The following is a 22,503-nucleotide window of genomic DNA, read 5'->3' as shown; positions in this document are numbered from 1 at the left end:
GAATCAGGGAATATGTCCCTTTTCCCCAGACACACATAGGGGAGGGCAGAAACATAGTAATGTGGGTTGTGCTTTGCTGTGCAGATGCTCATACCTAGGTGCCAGCCACCAAGGATAGTTGTGCAGTATAAACATAGGCTTAATCAGTGCTTTTTTTGTGATGGTACTGCCTGGTATGCAGTACTGGCACCTCCGATGCAGTACCAGCACCTCCAGTCAGAGCTCAACAACTTTTCTCCTGGAGTACCGGCAACTTTTTTTTAAACAAAAAAAGCACTGGGCTTAATAATGTTCTGCAGGACAGAAGTGAAGAACAATAGTGGGTAGCACAGAGATACCTGCAGTACTGCTGCTATGCTGTACTTGTTCGATATCTATAAATAGTGACTTCAATATCTAGACGAGTTACTATAGCACCTTTCATGAGCACTGAATTCATGTGTGTTCTTATAAATATAGAACTTTATATCATTGTAATTGGCTGGCAGTATTTGCTAGTAGATATTGATCTTACTAGGAAAAGATTAGGTGGTTGACAGTTCCTTGAAATAAGTTGCTTGGTACCCCATGTAGATATGAAGGCAGATGGAGTGGCTCTTTAGATGAAGAGGATGAAGGATGTGGGCTGAGTAGTGCATAAGGAGGAATTCTTGGAGAAGCCAAGTGGGAGAGAGAAGATTTGAGCTGCTTTTTATATGGCATTTTCCTTAATTTCTGTGTCAATAAAACAGCATAAGGAAGGGAGTGAGTTTCGACAACATATAGTGTTCTTGGAACAACTCTTGTTTATAATTATAACAATAGGTGGAACTCATTGCCGGGGAACATTGTAATGGCCAAAATTATAACTGGCTTAAAAAATTAAAGAAGTTCATGGAACATGGGTCCATCGATGCCTGTTAGTCACAATAGGTAGGGATGCAACCTCACACACTGAGTATTCTTAAAACTCAGACTGCCAAAAGTTGGGACAGGGTGAAAGGATGGATCACATGATAACTGTGTTCTGTTCATTCTTTCTGAAGCATCTGGTGATGGCCAATGTTGGATGACAGAGTAATGGGCTAGATGGACCATTGGTGAGTCCAAATTGACAGTTCTTATGGTCTCACATTTCTATGATTTAATTTCTACTCAGTAATCAGTATAGTTCTCGCTGAACAATTATTAAGAGTAACATGCAAACAAGGTACCACAAGGGTGAAATGATTTAGAAATAATGAAGGTTATTAAGCAGTAAACTATATCAGGGGAGGAAGTAATTACTACACATAATTATTTCCTTAAGCACTACAATGCCTGCAGTTCCTACCTTATGATTAATCCACAGTAACTACGTTTGGGATATTTTCTGTTCTGTCAATTGAAATTCTGTTTTATACTTAATTTATTTCACTCCATGCATATAACTTCCCATGTTCTGACTGTTAAAATTTTTCATCTTTAAATTTCTTCATAACACTGAAATAAGCAGTCTGTCTCTCTTTGCCATTCCATGCTGAATGGGGAACAAATTCTTTAGGCACATGTTGCTCACAGATAACATTTATTCAAAGTGCAATAGGTTTAACCAGTTTTTAAAATTATTTCTTTATTGTTTGTAACTCAAATATAGAATACAATCACAACAGTTTTCCATATTGATGGATATTTAACATTTTTGTTTTGACTAAAAAGTGATATGTATGAGGCTTTTATTTGTTTAAGAAGAAATTTCCAAATATGTCTGAACAAGTTCAGGAATTTTGTCTCCATAATAGCTGACAGCTTTCTAAGATAACTAATTCCCAGTGCACAAATTTTGCTTTGACTTGTTCTTTGGAGTTAGCATGGGCTAGTGTCAGATAATTCTTATGATTTTTATGTATTTTTCCAACATAATGTTGGAAAACATTTCCTTGTTTATCTTTAGTGCAGTTTTCCTACATGTGAGCTCATTAAAATGTTTTTCACTTTAAAATTAGTGGAATGATTTTCTTTAAATTGGCCTGTCCACTAGATCTCACTAAAACTTAAAAGCCAAGCCAAGTTTGAAGACTGTCACGTGGGAGAGCATGTAATTCTATGGACAAGTTAATGGACTTCAGTTGTCATTTGAGTTGCAAAATCTACAAAACATAATTTCAGCAGTATTGTCCTCTGCAACCTGGCAGGGGGACTCGCTGCCCACCCTGGCTCTCAGCTCCAGGTCCTCTGATTAGTGGCAGGTTTGCTGATATAGCAGCATAGGATATGGGTTGAATTGGGTATCATTCAAAAGCCCTTTCTCCAGAGAACATAATGATACCAATTGTGATAATCCCAGAACAATTATGTAGCTATACATTTGAGAAAATATTTGAAACTCAGCATGTTTTAAATAATTTAACATATGCATGTCAAACTTGCAGCCCTCTCTGGGTACGTCTAAACTACATGCCTCTGTCGGCAGAGGCATGTAGATTTGTTTGTTCAGCAAAGGCAAATGAAGCCGTGATTTAAATGATCGCGGCTTCATTTACATTTACATGGCTGCCGCGCTGAGCCGACAAACAGCTGATCAGCTGTTTGTCGGCTCATGCGCTAGTCTGGACGTTCCCCCTGTCGACATCAAAGCCATCAATATCCACGAGGAATAATGGGGCTGCTGACAAAGGGCTTTGATGTCGACAGGGGGAACGTCCAGACTAGCACGCGAGCCGACAAACAGCTTTTCAGCTGTTTGTCGGCTCAGCGCGGCAGCCATGTAAATGTAAATGAAGCCGCGATCATTTAGATCGCGGCTTCATTTGCCTTTGCCTATGTGTCTAATCTACATGCCTCTGCCGACAGAGGCATGTAGTCTAGACACAGCCACAATGTTGAATTTTAGCCCTCCACTGACAGCACTCTTTTATCAGTTAATGCTCACAGCATGACACCTGATACATTTTTAATGTCACAGATTACTACAAATTGAAGGAGTGCTAACTGCAGAAAAGTTATTAATTGCTTATCTTCTGGTCCTGTCCAGATCTCAGCATGAAGTTGATCTGAAACTTTAGGAAAAGTTGAGTTTTCTATGGTACCATGACTGCTGCTCAAATTTGATGGAGCAATGCATATGTGCCATCCAAAAAGCAAACTAATGCATGTCTTGCAGTCTTCTAAGCCAGCACTTACTGGCAATGTGACCAGTACCTTATATCAGCAAAAGCCTTTCATTCTAGCAATCATAGATGCTATGTTGAGGGACAAACTCTCAATAAACCAGAAACTGTTAACACTTGCTGAGATTTGGCTGAACCCTTCATTATGATGCTACAGAGAAAATACTAAACCTATGACAAACTCTACCTCATGTTTGACATATACACTGAGGAATCAAGTAACAAAAATTACCAGAAAGAAAAGCGATTATGGTATTGCACTTGTATAATTCAAAAGTGCTATTGATAAAACAAACATCTTCAATGTCTTAATAAAGATACTATCATCTCATACTCAACTAAGTAAATTGCATACTTGATGGAGAAAATGTTTGGGCATAATGAAGCTGGTGCCTTGCGCTATTCAGTGGAGCATGTAGTTCTCATGAAAAGGCTGCCACTAAAATTATATTGTATGGTGTAGTAGAGCAGCTGCCCTGCTCTTGCTGGGAAGGGATTAAAGCAGGGTAAGAGAGCCTCCAAGGAGCCCTAGATAATCAGGGAGAGGTTTGTATGAAACCAGTTGGAAGACAGCTTGCTGGGGCAGCTCTGGCTATAAGTACAGCAGAGCAGTGGGCAGTTAGGACCTCACCAGGGAGGGTGCAGGACTGGTTCTCAGAGAAGTATTTAGAATAGAGCAGTGCTGGGCAGGCTAAGGGGAGCAGAGCTAGAGAGGCTCCAGCTTGATCCCTATCAGGCTGTAGGCCTTGATATAAGGGCCAGGAGGATACAGAGTCACTGGGGAAGTGGGCCAAAGAACAGGATTCAGAAGAGGGGGAGAGCAGGACAAAGCTGCCACCAGGGGATACCTGGGCTGGGGCCTTGGGTAGTAGGTGGGCCTGGGCCTTGCTTCCTCCTTGCTCTGCATCTAGCCACACTGAGGAATGGCCTTCATGCTCCTGAGATGGTTCTATAAGAATCTTTATATGTATTCCTTGGGATTTCAAGGCATGGCTAGGAGGGGGTAGAGTTAAGTCTGAATGCTTAACTAGAACCGTCCATTTCCGTAGTACTTGAGGTGTTGACTTTAATATTGCATAAACACCAGTATTTTCCCCACAGAATGATAAATTTTACCTTTTTCTCCCCTTTCTGTAATGATATTTTTACCCTTTTCCTTTTTCTCCCCTTTCTTATGATATTTTGTGTCAGTCTCTGACTGGTCAGTTCCATCGCTCCACCGCCACCATTTCATGACAAAAATACATTGGGATTTTCCTGTGGATGGTGTCTTTATGGACTCTTGTGCAGCAATAGCCTTCAGACTAAATATAATGGGAGAGATGGTGGGAAAAGTGAGAGGAAAATTAAATCTAATTCAAAATGGCAAGAAAGTAATTTTGTCAGGTTTGTTATTACCCTAAGGGTGTGTCTAGACTACATGGCCCCATCAACGGAGCCATGTAAAGTAGTTTACCCGACATAGTCAATGAGACAGGGATTGAAATAATCCCCACTTCAATAAAATAAAAATGTCTGCCACGCTGTGCCGACAATCAGCTGATCCAGCACAGCGCGGCAGTCTAGACGCGGATTGGTTGACAAGGGAAGCCTTTGTCGACCGCTCCTGTAAACCTTGTTTCATGAGGCATAAGGGAGCGGTCGACAAGGGCTTCCCTTGTCGACCAATCCATGTCTAGACTGCCGCGCTGATTGTCAGCACAGTGTGGCAGCCATTTTTATTTTAATGAAGCGGGGATTATTTAAATCCCCGCTTCATTGACTATGATGGGTAAACTACTTTACATGGCTCCGTCGACGGAGACATGTAGTCTAGACACACCCTAAAAGACTGGTAATTACTCAGCTATCCCAAAGATACAAGTGATTATCCTCTACAATAGGAAGAGATTGTGCTGTCTCCTCTTGACACCTCAGCTTTTCCTCCATCACTTTTCTACCTTCCATGCTGGCTTTCATCTATTCCAAATAATTAAAACAACTCTCACAGGTGAGTGTGTCTGTGAGGCAGGCACAGATATTGTTCCTGTTCCTGAGGCTAGAACAATCTCTTCAGGGGATCTGGCTTTATTTACCTCTTGTAGCAGCAACTTCCTAACGATCCTTCTGGCTCAAATCCTCTTGGGACCTGACTAATGCCATATAAGTTCAGTAACCTGCATTTCCTGGTTATTCTGGTCAAAGGTGCCAATGAGCTCTACCCTTCACATTCAACATGAATAGTTCACAAAAGCTAGAAGATAACAGAAAAAAAATCCTTCAAGAATATAGAGATGGTTGAGATCTAGCCTGATGCAGGTAGGGGCAGGATAAAGATGTGTGACACTATAGTATTTATTTTAAATCTTGCATAGCTCTCATGTTTATCTTTTCTTACTTTTAAAACAATATCTGTGGGGACAGAAACTGTCGGCTTGAGCTGTTCCTCACATCACATGCTTCTTTACGTATGGGTTGACTTAGCATAGATATAATCTCTCTCTCTCTGCTTCTATTTTTTTTATAATATAGGGTGATCTCCAGTAGAGCATGCAGACGGAGAGAAAAGGCGAGGCTGTGTTTTCACAAAGAAAATTAAGGACTTAATCTCTCTCTTGTTGAAATCAAAGGGAGATTTTCCTTCATTTCCATGGGATTTGGATCAGACACTACAGAGGGAAAAAAATAGAATTTGCCTTCTCATGCTACATAAGCACATATCTGCAGTGGAAAAAAACCAACATGCTGTGGGGGTTTTTTAAAAAAAGGATTGATATATTATTATAATAATATTAGCCCTTTGCAGGTGGTGGACAGATAATGTATTTATATCTCTCAGCATTTGTTTGGTTAACAGTCTCCAGATTTCTCCAGAGATGAAGCTGAAAGCTGACTAACAGTGTAAATAAGAGTGAACATAAACTTTAAGTTATTACGTACATTTTATTTTAAGTTCTGTTTTGAAATGGCTGATTCACTGGGTTTGAGTCACCTCTCACTTATACCAGAGTAAATGAAAAGTGACCCTATTTCAATCAGTAGAGTTACAATAGTTCAAAACTGGTGCACTTGAGGAGAAAATAAAGGTAGGAATATTTGTCGTCATATGCTTTCTTGGTTTTGTTTTTAGTAACGAATGTTCATGGTGGGTACATTATCATCCACAGCCTGCGAGCTTAGCATCAGCAAGAATAGCTAAAAGGCAGAGAGTGGAGTTGTGGATTTGTGACATTGTAAAAGCAGTATTTGTGGAGTGTAACTCATTATCTGACTTCTCAAAGGACACTTGGGAATTGTGAACTGGGCACAAAAATTCCCTTACTGAACAGGCTTACTCTGTAATAGTCTTTTTTTTTTTAATAGCAGCTCTCAGACTGTGATTTGAGGAAAACCATTATCACTTCTGTGCAGTGGGAGCCTAGGAGAAGAAATAGTTCACGTGGGAGAATTTTTCTTACAAAGTGACTCAAAGAATGAAAAAAAAAATGGAAATTCAGCTAAACAGAAGTAAAAATTCTAGACAAAGAACTAAAACAACCTCCACTGTGATAACTGTAATTCCCTGAATTGTGATTCCCTGCCTCTCTTTTAAATGTTTGGCATTACTTAAAATAGCTGATTTTGACACCTGTAGAAAATAAATAGGATTTAAAAACGCTGCACTTCAGTAATAGGCTGCACAAAGGAAAAGTGATTCCAATAGTCAAATTAATTATCTGAAAAAATATGAGCTTTTAACATTTTTAAATGATTCGCACAGATTCCAGAGTCAACCCATGAAAGTTACTTTAGCGACCTGGCCCCACTGAAATCAATGAGAGTTTTGTGTTTGATTTCAATGGAACCAGAATTTCACCGATAAGTTTAAACAATTTTAATGATTACTTCCAGCTAAGTTTGTTATACTCTCTGCTAGGAGTTGAAGTCCATTAGAAATGCATAAATATTAAAACTGCACATTGTCTATTTTAATAGGAAAATATCTGATAAAGGATTATGGCTTTTCACAATATCTCCAAAGACTTGATTGATTGCTCTGAATTTGGAAATGGATCATGCCCTGAAGGATTCAGATCATCAGGTGTTCGAGGTGCAATGTATTTATCCATGACTGGAGCCATCTTCATCACCATCTTTGGGAATCTAGCCATAATCATTTCAATCTCCTATTTCAAACAGCTTCACACTCCAACCAACTTCCTGATCCTATCCATGGCTGTTGCAGACTTTTTTCTGGGATTCACCATTATGCCCTACAGCATGGTCAGATCTGTGGAGAACTGCTGGTACTTTGGAATCACTTTCTGCAAAGTCCACTATAGTTTTGATCTAATGCTTTGTTTAGTTTCCATCTTCCATCTTTGTTCCATTGCTGTTGATCGATTTTATGCTATCTGTTATCCACTGCATTATTCTAGCAAAATAACCATCTCTGTGATAAAGCGAATGGTAGCAGTTTGTTGGGCAGTACCAGCTGCCTTTGCTTTTGGGGTGGTTTTCTCAGAAGCATATGCTTCAGGAATAGAGGGCTATGAGATTTTAGTTGCATGCTCTAACTCCTGTCCGGTTATGTTTAATAAATTATGGGGAACAATTTTGTTTACACTTGGCTTCTTCATTCCTGGCTGTGTAATGATAGGAATTTATGTCAAAATTTTTGTAGTATCCAAAAAGCATGCACTTGTTATGAGCAACGTTCCTAAATATGCAAATGATGAAAAGCCAAATCAACTTTTGAAGAATAAAGATAGGAAGGCTGCTAAAACTCTGAGTATAGTCATGGGGGTCTTTCTAATATGTTGGCTTCCATGTTTCTTCACAGTCTTAATTGACCCATTTTTAAATTTCTCTACTCCTGCAATGTTGTTTGATGCTTTTACATGGTGTGGATATTTTAACTCTACCTGTAATCCCTTAATATATGGTTTTTTCTACCCATGGTTTCGAAAAGCATTTAGATATATCATATTAGGTAAACTATTCCAAACACACTTCTCTACTGCTAGTCTATTTCCTGAAAATCAATAATGTGTCAAGGTTATAACAAATTAATCCAGGGGTGATTTTCAGTTAAAAAAAAGAGAGCCTTGCTTGGTTGACTATTATGGTAACAAAATAAAAATGCCTTACTCATCCATCGTTATTGCAAATTGCTCTCATCTATTACTTTTCACTGATTATTTCCTTACAATACAGAGTGAATGATTATGTTTAAGTAAGCTATCTGTAGAAAATGTCAGTACACATCTGTCATAATTCAGTAAACATACATATTTGCAAAGGATTATCAATCTAAAAGGCCATTTGCAATGAGAAAATGATGAAGCACAGCAACACCTTCAACAAAAGATGGGATTAAGCAAAGGTGGCACAAGATGAAAAATTCATGGGAAGTTTTGCATGGAATATCTACATAGATGTGGACTTGGTAAATGGAAATTCAGCTAAACAGAAGTAAAAATTCTAGACAAAGAACTAAAACAACCTCCACTGTGATAACTGTAATTCCCTGAATTGTGATTACTTGCCTCTCTTTTAAATGTTTGGCATTAATTAAAATAGCTGATTTTGACACCTGTAGAAAATAAATAGGATTTAAAAACGCTACACTTTAGTAATAGGCTGCACAAAGGAAAAGCGATACCAATAGTCAAATTAATTATCTGAAAAAATATGTGCTATCACCTGGCTTACCAACATGTAGGCCCTACAGACATCAATACAGTTCCATACTGGCCCAAGGGTATGTCTAGACTACATGCCTCTGTCGTCAGAGGCATGTAGATTAGGCTACCAGGCATAGGAAAATGAAGTGGCGATTTAAATAATCACCGCTTCATTTAAATTTAAATGGCTGCTGCGCTGAGCTAATCAATCAGCTGTTTGCCGGCTTAGCACAGTAGTCTAGACGCTCCGCGGTCAACATCAAAGGCATTTGTCGACCTCCTTGGGATGCTTTGTGGGATAAGGTTTACCCCACAAAGCCATTTAAATTTAAATGAAGTGGCGATTATTTAAGTGCAATATAAGATCTACCTCAAACCCAAATACCCTTGCCCCTCTTCCTTCCTGCCTCTTCTTTGAGGCCTTGCCCTGTTTCACCTCTTCTCAGAGGCCTCACCCTGCTCACTCTTTCCCCCCTTCCTCCCCGAATCTCATTTGCTTTCACCAGACTCGGGTAAGGCTTTGAGATGCAGGCTCTGGTCTTGGATCAAAGAGTTTGGAGTGTGGGAGGGGCTCCAGGTTTAGCCCAGGGTGAGGGATTGGGGTCCTGGAGGGGTTTCAAGGTGCAAGCTCTGGGAAGGAGTTTGTGTGCAGGGGAACTCATGACTAGGCAGGAGGCTGGGTACAGAAAGAAGTTCAGGGGTGGTACAGGATTTTAGGAAGCGAGCTTTAGCTGGGCACCATTTAAATGAGACTGTTTCCAGGTGGTGGAGCAGTGGGGTTAAGGCAGGCTTCCTCCTGCCCTGGCCCTGCACCACACCTGAAAGCAGCTGGCATGTACAGCAATGGTTCCATGGTGCCATGTGCTGCCCCTCATCTACAGGCACTGAGCCCACAGCTTCTACTGGCCACGGCTCCCTGTTATTGATCAATAGGAGCTGCAGGAGTGGTGTTGGCAGGCAAGGACAGCGTGTGGAAACCCCCTGCTCTGCCTTTCTCAGGGGCTGCAGGGACATGCCAGCCACTTCCAGGAGCAGTAATTACAATAAGGATAATTAATCTAGCCATGACAGATTAGCTATTTTAGGACTAACTACTCAAAAAATTAAATTTAAGCGTAAGAGAGGAATGAAAAGTATGAAATGCACAGACCAGTAAAAAGCCCAAAGTAACAAACTTTGCAAGCTGTAAGAGATGTAACAACAATCCCCCACCTATATGTTGGGTTGGGAGATGAGAGTGAAAGACAGTGTGTGTGAGAATGACAGAGACACACACACTGTGTGAAAGTGACAGAGATTTACATTGCCAATCTCCCTCCAGCCCCTTCTCTCTGTGTGGAGATAACGTACAGAAGTGGGGGGAGGGGGAACACCCTGACATCAGTGCCCCTCTTCTCACTCCCCCACCCTGAATATGGGTGATCCTGTAGATCCAGTAGATTCCAATCTACTGGTTGGCTGCATAGCAAACGGGAGGGTCCGAAGGGGGCAGCTCCAAGGCAGAGGGCAGGAGCAGCATGACAGTGGGTGAAGGGGCAACTGAAGTGCCAGAGCTTGATGGATTCCTGACCAAACCAGTTAGTATCACCTGTCAGAGGCTCCAAGATCTACTGGTAGATCCCGGTCTACTGGTTGGTGACCACTGCTGTATTGGCTAGGCTAAAAATGTGTATCCTTTCCCCATTCAGCTGAAAATGTGACTAAAGTCAATTATTTCCCAGATGTCAAGTTCCCAAGAGAGGAGAGGAACTAATATGTAAATGTAAAAGTAAATAGACAGAAGTTCTTCCACTGCCCTCTGACTCATGTTTATAAAAATAGTTCATGAAATTGTCTGGAAACATCAGGATGGACTAGCAAAGACCAAAAGCAATTTTTAAAATAATTTTGCTTTATAGTGCTGTTTAAATTATATAATGAGAAAAAAAAACAAGCTGTATTAGTAGCCTTTAATATTCTGTTGTCTAGACAAAGTTGCCTTAGCTTATATGCCAAATGCTACTGAAAATGGTAATTAACAATTTTGTTATTGCCAAAGAGGCAGACACCTCGCCTGGGTGAGTGGTACTTTGAATCTGTGGGTGACTGATTTTGATGGGACTGCTCACATAGGAAAAGTTATCCACATGTTTACATATTTGTTTCATAGCTAACAATGAAACAAAACACATTTTCAGCTTATTTGTTCCTAATGAATTCTTATTTGATTCTCCATTAGATGATGCAATTAACCTGCATTAATTCTTATTTTCTGATTTATTTTACTCTACTTACTATAAAAGTCTGTATCAAAGTCAACTGAAGACTACATTACAGACAAAATGCACTTGATTTCCTGAATATGTTCCCCCTGGAAACCTTAGTGCACTAGGAAAACTTGATGTCATATTTTCATATAAAACTGTATTTCTGTATGTATGATCAAATTTGAGAACTCCTGGAAGGGCTGCTGGACGGAAATGCCAGGAGAGAGTTAACTAGCCCCCCACAATCATACAGCCCCAATAAAATGAATGTTTCCAATCATTGATAAACTACAAGATACTGCTTGTACTTTGGGATCATTTTCTGCAAAGTCCACAATAGTGTTGATCTGATTATCTGTTTAGTTTCCATCTAGCATCTTTGTTCCACTGCTGTTAAGAACATAAGAACGGCCATACTGGGTCAGCCCAAACGTCCATCTTGCCCAGTATCCTGTCTGCCAATACCAGATGCCCCAGAGGGAAGGATCACAATAGGTAATCCTCACATGATCCCTCCCCTGTCACCCATCTCCAGAGAAACAGAGGCTAGGGATACCATTCCTATCCATCCTGGCTAATAGCCATTGATGGATCTAATCTCCATGAATCTATCTAGCTCCTTTTTGAATCCTGTTAAAGTTCTAGCCTTCATTGCATCCTCTGGCAGCGGGTATGTCTACACTACAGCACCAATTCGAATGAACAATCTGAATGAGTTAATTCGAACTAAGCTAATTCGAATTAGTGCTTCTAGATCTAAAAACTAATTCAAATTAGTGTTTTGCTAATTCGAACTAGCATGTCCACATTGAGCGGACCCTGAACCGAAGTTAAGGATGGCTAGAACCAGTGCCGGCAGGGCATCAGGTTAGGACTTAGAGTGTGGAGATGCTGCCGAGGGCTAGCCGAGGGCTGTGCTAAAGGGACCGGACCCCCACCCCGGACAGACAGTTCTCAGGGTTCCCCGCTTGCTTGTCTACCTCGATGAGGGACAGCAAAGCAGTCCTGGCTTGGAGTGCCCTGAGCGCCCACACTCGGCACATCACAACACTTGGCCATCAGCCCGGCTGCACTTGCCACAGACTGCAATTCAGGGGGTCAATCGGGGGGCTGTCAGGATCCAGGAGGCCCTGCAGGAGAGCTTCCACCATGAGGAGCCCACAGAGCTACCCCAGTCCTCTCCATCAGGGGCTTGTGCCCCATTCCTCCCTAGCCTCCTTCCACTTACCCCTCCCTAGCCCCCCTTCCTGATGTAAAAAATAAAGGACATGTGTTCAAAAATAGAAACTCTCGTTATTTAACAAAACTGGAGGGAGGGGGGAATTAACCTCTGGGGAGATTGGGAAAAGGAGGTGGGAGAGGGGAGGAGAGAGGGTGGAAGAGGGGAGGAGGAAACCTGGGAGGAGGGAGCTGGAAGGGGGAAGCTAGAGGAAGAAGGAGGAGGGGAAGTATAAAACTATGGTATGCCATATCTTCAGTAATGTGTACAGATGTCTCCTCTCCACAAAAAAGATATTTTGGCATTGGAAAGAGTTATGAAAAGGGCAACTACAATGATCAGGAGTTTGGAAGAGGTCCCATATGAAGAGAAGCTAAAGAGACTGGGACTTTTCAGCTTATAAAAGAGAGACTAAGGGGGGATATGATAGAGGTCTATAAAAGCATGAGTGGTGTGGAGAGGGTGAATAAAGAAAAGTTCTTCATTATTTCCCATGATAGAAGGACTAGAGGACACCAAATGAAATGAATGGGTAGCAGGCTTCAAACTAATAAAAGAAAGTTCTTCTTCACACAGCACATAGTCAACCTGTGGAACTCCTTGCCACAGCAGGCTGTGAAGGCTAGAACTAGAACAGAGTTTAAAGAGAAGTTAGGGTATGTCTACACTACAAAGTTAGTTCGAACTAACGGACGTTAGTTCGAACTAACTTTAATAGGTGCTACACTAGCGCTCCGCTAGTTCGAATTTGAATCGAACTAGCGGAGCGCTTAGTTCGAACTAGGTAAACCTCATTTTACGAGGACTAACGCCTAGTTCGAACTAGCTAGTTCGAACTAAGGGCTGTGTAGCCCTTTAGTTCGAACTAGTGGGAGGCTAGCCCTCCCCAGGTTTCCCTGGTGGCCACTCTGGCCAACACCAGGGAAACTCTATGCCCCCCTCCCGGCCCCGGACCCTTTAAAGGGGCACGGGCTGGCTACGGTGCCCGTGCCAGGTGCAAGCCTGCCAGCACCCAGCTAGCAGACCCTGCACGTGGCACGGCACAGAGCCACCCACCCGATGCCCCCCACCCCACCCCCTCTTGCCGGGACCAGGCTGGCGGCTCCCGGGAGCTTGCCCTGGACCGCAAGAGGCGGGCACCTTCCTGGGCTAGTGCGGACATCGTGGACCTCGTCCACGATCTCCGCACTAGGCACAGGAAAGTGGCCGTCTAGGGCAGGAGAGCTGCCAGCCTGGCCACCCAGGACCAGGTGTGCATGAAAATCAAGGGGGTCCAGTGAGACCCCCGACACTGAGCCCTGAGCTTACAATGGCCGTACTGGGTCAGACCAAAGGTCCATCTAGCCCAGTAGCCTGTCTGCCAACAGCAGCCAACCCTAGGGACCCTGGAGGGGATGGACCGAAGACAATGACCAAGCCATTTGTCTCGTGCCATCCCTCTCCAGCCTTCCACAAACTTTGGGCAGGGACACCACTCCTACCCTCTGGCTAATAGGACTCCATGGACCCAACCTCCATGACTTGATCTCACTTCCCTTTAAACTCTGTTCTAGTTCTAGCCTTCACAGCCTCCTGCAGCAAGGAGTTCCACAGGTTAACTATTTGCTTTGTCAAGAACAACAACTTTCTCTTACTAGTTTCAAGCCTGCTACCCATTCCTTTCCTTTGGTGTCCTCTAGTCCTTCTTTATGGGAACTCAGGAAGAACTTTTATGAATGCACCCTCTCCACCCAACCCCTGCTTTTAGAGACCTCTATCCTGTCCCCCCTCCATCTCCTCTTTTCTAAGCTGAACAGTCCCAGTCTCTGTAGCCTTTCTTCATCTGGGACCTGTTCCCAACCCCTGATCATGTTAGTTGCCCTCCCCTCTCCCAGCCTTTCTCTTCCCCTCTCCCACCTCCTTTTCCCAGTCTCCCCCAGTTTTTTTTCAATAAAGACAGAGTCAATGTTGGAAGAAACATTATCTTTATTTTGTACATCAATAAGAAGGGGGGCTAAGGAAGGGTAAGTGGAAGGAGGTGAGGGAGGAATGGGGTACGAGCCCCCGATGGGGAGGACTGGGCTGGCTCTGCGGGCTTCTGGGGGTGGAAGCTCTCCTGCAGCCCCCCAATTACTCCCTCTCCCCAGATGGCAGCCTGCGGCAAGTGCAGCCGGGCTGATGGCCGAGTGGTGTGATGTGCCCAGTGTGGGCACTCAGGGCACTCCAAGCCAGAACTTCTTTGCAAGCGGGGCACCCCTTAGAACTGTGTGTCCGGGGTGGGGGTCGGGACCCTTTAAGCGCAGCCCTCGGCTAGCCTGAGACAGCATCTCCATGCTCTAAGTCCTCCTTTTATGCCCTGCCGGCACTGCTTCCGGCCATCCTTAAGCCCTGTTCAGAGTCCACTCAATGTGGACTTGCTAGTTCGAACTAGCAAAACGCTAGTTCGAACTAGTTTTTAGTTCTAGATGCGTTAGTTCGAACTAGCTTAGTTCGAATTAACTAAATCGAACTAAGTTAGTTCGAACTAGCGCTGTAGTGTAGACGTACCCTCAGATACATTCATGGAGGTTGGTCCCATGGAATGTTATTAGCCAGGGGGTAGGAACGGTGTCCCTGGCCTCTGTTTGTGGAAGGCTGGAGGTGGATGGCAGGAGATAAATCGCTTGGTCATTGTCTTTGGTCCATCCCCTCCGGGGTACCTGGTGCTGGCCACTGTCAGCAGACAGGCTACTAGGATAGATGCACCTTTGGTCTGACCCAGTACGGCCGTTCTTATGTCCTTATGTTCTAAGCTCAGGGCTCAGGGTCGGGGTCTCACTGGACCAACTTGATTTTCATGCACACCTGCTCCTGGGTTCGCATGTGGCCTTTGGTGGCCAGGCTGGCAGTTATCCTGCCCTAGATGGCTGCATTCCTGTGCCTAGTGTGGAGGTCGTGGATGTTGGAGGCCTCCCTCCAAACCTCGATGAGGTCTATGATCTCCACACTGGACCAGGCAGGCGCCCGCCTCTTGCGGACCCGGGCAGGCTTCTGGGAGCCGCCAGCCTGGTCCTGGGAAGAGGCGGAGGGCTGGGTGGCAGCAGGTGGCTGGCTCACGCTGTGCCAGGTGCAGGGTCTGCTGGCTGAGTGCTAGCAGGCTTGCAACTGGCACGAGCACTGTAGCCAGACCGTGCCCCTTTAAGGGCTCTGGGGCCGAGAGGGGGGCAGAAAAGATTCCCTGGTTTGGCCCAGAGTGGCTACCAGGGCAACCTGGGAAGGGCTAGCCTCCAACTATTTTGAATTAAGTGGCTACACAGCCCTTAATTCGAACTACTTAATTCGAACTAGGCGTTAGTCCTTGTAGAATGAGGTTTACCTAGTTCAAATTAAGCGCTCCGCTAGTTCGAATTAAATTTGAATTAAATTCGAACGAGCGGTTTGTATGTATAGATGCTATTAAAGTTAATTTGAACTAACGGCTGTTAGTTCAAATTAATTTTGTAGTGTAGACATACCCTCAAGGAGTTCCACAGGTTGTATATGTGCTGAGTGAAGAAAAACTTCCCTTTGTTTTAAACCTGCTGCCTATTAATTTCATTTGGTGACCCCTATTTCTTTTATTGTTTTACTTATTTACTTTTTCCATACCAGTCATGATTTTATAGACCTTTATCATATTCCCCCTTAGTCTCCTCTTTTCTAAGATGAAAAGTCCAAGTCTTTTTAATCTCTCTTCATATGGGTCCCATTCCAAACTCCTAATCATTTTGTTGCCCTTTTCTGAACATTTTCCAATGCCAATACCTTTTTTAAGATAAGGTGATCACATCTGTACAAAGTATTCAAGATGAGGGCATACCATGGTTTTATACAGAGGCAATAAAATATTTTCTGTTTTATTCTCTATCCCTTTTTTAATGACTCCTAATATTGTATTTGCTCTTTTGACTGCTGCTGAACACTGAGTGGATGTTTTCAGAGAAATGTCCACAATGACCCCTCGATCTCTCTCTTAAGTAATTGTAGCCAAATTAGTCTTCATCATATTGATTTGATTATAGACTGTTACCCACTTCATTATTTTAGCAAAATAACCATCTCTGTGATAAAGTGAGTTGGTTGGACAATGTCGACTGCTTTTGCATTTAGGGTGGTTTTCTCAGAAGCATATGTTTCAGGAGTAGAGGATTTTAGTAACATGCTCTAGTTCGCATCCTATTCTGTTCAACAAGTTATGGGGGTCAGTTTTGTTTACAATAGGTTTATTTGCTCCCAGCTCTGTCATGATAGAGATGTATGCAAAATTTTTTGTGATATCCAAAAAGCATACACATGGAATGAAAACTATTCAAACAAAGAAGTTAGAAGTCAGCTTTAAAAGAAACGGTCCCCATTATATTCATGGGAACATATACTACAGATGGAGATTTAAATTTGACGTTAAAGATGTAATATACTGAAGACAAATTGCATTCTGACCACTAAACTACAGGGTACCAGTTTTTTTATTTACTGTTTTGTGAAGAATTGCAGAATTAGCGAGTAGATAAAGGAGAACAGGAGTGTTAGGCACTCAAAATATAATTCCCATGAGGAACTGTGACAGCATTTCAGAAGATAAATATTTTGAATTTGGGATGAAATATTTTGGCTTTTTGCCACTCCATTTTTGGATGAGAAATTGAAAATTTCCATTGAAAACAGATGCCTCTTGCAAAAAAAAAAAAAAAGTGTTTAGCCAAAAAACAAATTATCCAGGCAAAAATAGTTTTGAGAGAACATTTTCAACCAGCTCTACTGGATGGAGAAAATGACAGTCCCTGCCCTGCAAAGCTTATAGGGTAAAAGACCTTCAATGGCTTTATAGTTAACATATTGAAGTAGAAGCAAAGTTCATCTTCCCATCTCCAGTGTAGCTATGAACTGAATCAAATAATCTCCTCTCTGAGTTCTTTGTGCACATTTTTTTTTTCATTTGCAGCAGTGGAATGAAGAGTTACAGAGGAAATGTGCTAAAGGAAAGGCACAATAGGAGACTTGCGAACTCCCTAGAGACAGCTACAGGCCAACTTTGCTCTATATATACTAGCAGCAACCCAATTAATTGGATAAGAAACGAGGAAAAATTTCAAATACATTTTCACTGAACATTGCCACAAAGAAAAAAACCCAATCAAATGTGCTTTGCAATTTAATAAGAAAAAGAAGATTTATACGCACTTTTCAGGTAAGCTCTAAAACTGTTCATTGACTTGAATCAGAAGATTTTCAAACTGAAATTCAAGACTAGAAACAAAAGCAAAAATCCCAGCCAAAAGATGTTTCCTATAAAGCGATAAAGTGTGGAGAGAGCAGCTAAAAAAATCCTCTACACCAGTGTAAAGATGTAACAAGTGCATTTTGTAAAGGACTAGAAGAACTGAAATTAATTTTATTTTCAGCTCTCAATAGTGGATTGACTGTAATGACAAAAAGTTTTCTAGTGATTTTTTCAGAGGAAATAGTCGTCTCTGTATCATAAAGATAACTTGATCACTATGCTGAATAAAGAAGTCAATTGAATCTTAAAATGTAGAGCAAGATTATTCAGAAACTGATTAGAGAAGCAGATCTGGATCATCTTCAATAGTTTATGCTATGCCAGATACAGATAAAACATCTGTAAATGGGATATCAGTGAGCTGACACTTACCAATGTGTGGGCTGGGCTAGATATTTAGTTTTTGTGAGACTGAAGTCTGTTACTGTGCGCACACTGTGCTTTTTCTTACGCATGTTAATATCATATATCCTTTCTAAGTACAAAAGGAAGTCTATAAACAAAGATCCTTCCCTGAAAACATTCTAGTCATTTGTGCATAGACCTAATGAGTTCACTGGTGCTCCTGAGAATAAAGTTATAAACATGCTTAAATGCTTGTAGGAATAAAATGTATTAGACATTAGCTCTAATATTGATTCAATTCAAAGTCAATGTTAAAATTCTCAACTTTAATGGCATAAAGTTTTGGCCTACAATAGACTTTCTATATCTTTGATGTAATAGAGAGGAGAAAGATCACATAATGCTAATCATACACAGGGCATAAGTGGCTTTGGGGGGCATTCATATTTGAGGATTATTTATATAAGATAAAGAACCCTGCAATCAATCACTCTACATTTTCATATCAGCCTGGCATAAATCTTGTAAACCTGCAATGTGTTTAAAGTGGCAAATGTTTATATTTTTATCATGCAGCTGAGTTTCAAACAGATTTTTTTAAAAGTAGGTCAGAATGCATTAATGTACTCTGTGGTACAGAAGTAACTTTATATGAACCTGAAAACCAGGTAGAAAGAAAACAATGCAGGACTTAGGTGGGGGACAATGATTTATAGAATTGGAAAGAACAAAAAAAATGGGATTTACAGATGGAGCAGTTGATTTGACTAAAATCTGTTTTCTGTTGAAGACTTAGTCCCAAAAGTATTCATAATTAAAACACCTAATTACATTTGGGGACCTTGTATCCGAAGAAACTCCCAACAACTTGCATCCTGTGGTTTATGTCTCTAGAAACCGTGAATACCATCCCCTATTTTACTACTATGAAATAATGTTAACTAAATGCCCAAACTCTAATAACATACACATGTGTTTGAACAGTTATGTATGTGTGTGTGTGCATCCACACAGTAGCATATAAAAATCATCTTCTCAGACCACATTCAAACTTTAATTCTATCATATACCAAGAACTGTGTACCAGTTTCCAGGCATAAGGAATAGCATTCAGATGAGAGTGAGATTTTTATGTGAGAAACATACTTTTTCTTCTTGCATGTTTACATTAGTAAAAGCAAACACTGGATCAAATTAAAAAAACAGAAGTCTTAAATATCAATTTTTCATAATGAAGGGTTAATACAATTTACTAAACTTGTGTCATCTTACCTGTTTTTCAGATCATTCAGTATTATGAGGCACACCTGAGTGATTCCTTAGCACTAATCTATTGTTTTTCTTGTAATTCTAGTTATGTGTATGTTGAGAGTACGCACCTCAGAAGATTAATATCACAGACAGAAACTTGCCGGAAGGTATGCACTCAGTGACCTATCAGAACACATGCTAAAATGAGGAAGGTGTCAGTGAGTTTTTGACACTATTCCACAATGAAGTCTGGACAGCTTCACAAAGTACTGAATGTTAAACTCATTATAGTATCAACCAGTTTGGATTTTCTGATGTCTCTCCTGAAAGTATGGACAGTGCAGGTGCAGGAACAAAGATGTCTGACATGATGCATGGTGATATGCATTCATTGTGGATTAGCTAGTGGGCCAATGTAGCCCATGTCCTGGCCAATTGGAGGACCCAGGAAAAATGGGCACTCCTGTGCCCAGATCCACTCGGCCTACCCAGTGCTCCTTCCAGAGAGGTGGGTCATTGGCTTGGAGGATTGCTCTGCTCTGCCCATGTGCCCAGTACTCCTGCCAGGCAATGTGGGAAGTCTCTGCACCCAACCCTCACTTCCTGACAGGAACCCAGGTGGGTGGAATAGTGCAAGCTCCTATATCCTAACCCCATCTCCCAGGCAAGAGCATGAGGGGGAGGGAACACAGTGGAAGGGGTAGAGTGGGGGAGGGGCTGCCACTTGCTCTTGCTCAAGGCTCCTCAAAATTGTAATCTGCCTCTGACTGCAATACAGGGGAGTTTTGCACATTTGAAACGTTCATTGTGCAAACCTCTTATCATAGTGCTTATAGTGTTAAATATAAATTCCATAGCAAAAATATCCAATATTCCTAACTGGTTTTGAGCACTTTGAGATTAAAAAGTATTTGATAACTAGCCAATTAGCCCATCATAAGACGGGATTTTCAGGTCTCTCCTCCACGTTGGTCTTCTCTCCTGAGCCTCCGGACTCTCGCTCCATGTCTCTCTCTCTCCTCCTCCTACTGCCTCCCCTTCTCTCTCTCTCAGCTCTCCTCTGCCTCCTTCCTCTTTCTCTGTCTCTCTCTTTCACTTCTCCTCCCCCTCCTGCTCTCACTCGTGGGACCGCGGAGCCCAGATGGCCATTTGGGCTATGCACTCCCCATGCTGCATGGGTGGTGCGGAGCCCAAACAGTCACTTGCGCCACTTGCTCCCACATGGGTGAGTGGCGTAGAAGTCAGCTGAACGCTGCGGCGGGAGGCAAAGGGGAATGGGGCAGTGACATTCATGGCCAGGAGGCGGGGCCTGGAGCTGCTATCACGCTGCACGTCACCACCACCCCCTTCGCCTCCCACCGTATTGCTCGGCTGATTTCTGCGCCACTCAGCCAGGCTGCCGTGGGGGAGCAAGTGGTGCAAGCGGCCGTTTGGGCCCCGCACTCCCCATGCAGCATGGGCCACTCAGCGGGAACACCCAGCATTTCAGCAACAGTGCCACCTAGAGGAAATAGCAGCATTTCAGGCAACAGTTCCCCCAGAGGGGGAGCAGCATTTCAAGCAATAGCGCCCCCCAGAAGGAACAGCCAGCATTTCGGCGTTACAGACTCTCAGACACTGGGGGTATGTCTACACTACCACCCTAGTTCGAACTAGGGTGGTAATGTAGGCAACCAGAGTTGCAAATGAAGCCCAGGATTTGAATTTCCTGGGCTTCATTTGCATATTGCCAGGCGCTGCCATTTTTAAATGTCCGCTAGTGCGGACTCCGTGCCCCGCGGCTACACACGGCACAGACTAGGTAGTTCGGATTAGACTTCCTATTCCGAACTACCGTTACTCCTCGTGATGATACAGTGCACTTTTCTGATGCATTGGGCGAAATTCTGCTACTTTTTGTACTACTGTCATTCTGAAGCACACTGCATTACATGGGAATTATTATTAAACTAAAAGCAAACTCATGTGCATTTTTAAAGTGTCAGTTGCTAATCAACGAATCTGAAACACAGATCTGCAGATGCTGATATTGTTCATGTCTCTTTGTTTATTCATTTTTTTAATTTCCCACAGAACTGGCTGTACTTGGATCCTTTCAAAACCATTCCTTTTCATAATATTGATTCATGAATTCATCCACCCTCTGGAGTCCACAGAACGTGCAGTACTGCTTTGACTTTGTTAACAATTCATGTGCTAGGAATGTAAGGTCTACAATCAGTCTTTGGGCTATGTACATCTTCATGGTGGGAGCGACAGTGCTCACAATGAGTGGTAACATGCTTGTGATCATTTCCATCGCTCATTTCAGACAGCTTCACTCTCCAACCAACTTCCTGATCTGCTCCTTGGCAACTACTGACTTTTTGCTTAGCTTCACGGTGATGCCCTACAGCATGGTCAGGTCTGTTGAGTCCTGCTGGTATTTTGGAGACCTCTTCTGCAAACTCCATACTTCTTTTGATATAATGCTCTGTACCACCTCGATTTTCCACTTGTGTTTTATCTCCGTTGACCGTTACTACGCGGTTTGTGACCCACTGAATTATGTCACCAAAATAACTGTCCCGGTGATAGTCCTCTTTTTATTTATTAGCTGGGCTGTCCCTTTCTTATTTGCATTTGGCCTAGTTTTCTCAGAGTTGAATATTGATGGCATTGAAGAATATGTGACTTCTACTGACTGCAACGGTTTGTGTACATTGATATTTAACAAACTGTGGGGAGTGATGGCTTCTTTTATAACCTTCTTTTTCCCAGGAACAGTGATGGTGAGTGTCTATTTCCACATATTTCGAGTGGCAAGAAAACATGCAAGACAAATTGCTAACATCTCCAGTGCAATAAAATGTGTCTCTGAAATGAAAAACAAACGCTCTACAAAAAAAGAGAGCAAAGCAACTAAAACTTTAAGTATTGTCATGGGGGTGTTTGTGTTGTGTTGGATGCCTTTCTTTAGCCTTACAATAGCTGATCCTTTTATTAACTTCTCAACACCTGAAGACTTGTACAATGCCTTCCTCTGGCTGGGATACTTCAATTCTACATGTAATCCAATCATTTATGGCTTATTTTATTCTTGGTTTCGCAATGCATTTAAAATTATTGTGACTGGTAGGATCTTCAGACCAGATTCTTCTACTCTTAATTTGTTTCCTACAAATACTTAATTAACCAGGTAGGGTTTTAAGAATGTATTTGCGTTAACAGATGCCTCTGTTACTTCCGGAGATCTTTTAGAATAATTCACATAGGGCCCTATATATTGAAAATATTGCAGGGAATGTGCACCTGTTTTTGGTGAAACTCATGGTGTCTAGATAGTAGGAAAAGAGAACAGTCTGGCAAAGTATAGTACTTTCTATCTATCTATCTATCTATCTATCTATCT

The 22,503-nt window shown here is 42.3% G+C and overlaps 2 protein-coding genes and 1 long non-coding RNA gene across 3 annotated transcripts in view; 2 read left to right on the top strand and 1 right to left on the bottom strand.

Moving 5' to 3' along the window:
- LOC142827630 (uncharacterized) overlaps window positions 1–19,206 on the bottom strand; it is a 63,887-nt gene extending 44,681 nt beyond the window's left edge. The window contains exons 1-2 of the long non-coding RNA XR_012902328.1: window positions 19,134–19,206; window positions 4,278–4,432 (exon numbers count right to left, since the gene is read on the bottom strand). This is a non-coding gene — a long non-coding RNA (uncharacterized LOC142827630). The remainder of the gene's footprint in view (window positions 1–4,277; window positions 4,433–19,133) is intronic.
- Window positions 7,150–8,135, top strand: LOC102452349 (trace amine-associated receptor 2). Its single transcript, XM_006136278.4, has one exon. It carries the CDS (start codon window positions 7,203–7,205, stop codon window positions 8,133–8,135), a length of 933 nt encoding a protein of 310 aa, XP_006136340.3. The 5' UTR covers window positions 7,150–7,202.
- Window positions 19,207–21,199: 1,993 nt separating the features above from the next.
- On the top strand, window positions 21,200–22,503 carry LOC102445464 (trace amine-associated receptor 4-like). The gene has a single exon (XM_006136249.4). It carries the CDS (start codon window positions 21,239–21,241, stop codon window positions 22,280–22,282), a length of 1,044 nt encoding a protein of 347 aa, XP_006136311.2. The 5' UTR covers window positions 21,200–21,238; the 3' UTR covers window positions 22,283–22,503.

The sequence above is a fragment of the Pelodiscus sinensis genome, chromosome 3 (assembly GCF_049634645.1).
Source record: "Pelodiscus sinensis isolate JC-2024 chromosome 3, ASM4963464v1, whole genome shotgun sequence".
Lineage (NCBI taxonomy): Eukaryota > Metazoa > Chordata > Testudines > Trionychidae > Pelodiscus > Pelodiscus sinensis.
Note: the sequence above shows the minus strand (reverse complement) of the source record. Positions and strands in the feature narration are given on the sequence as shown.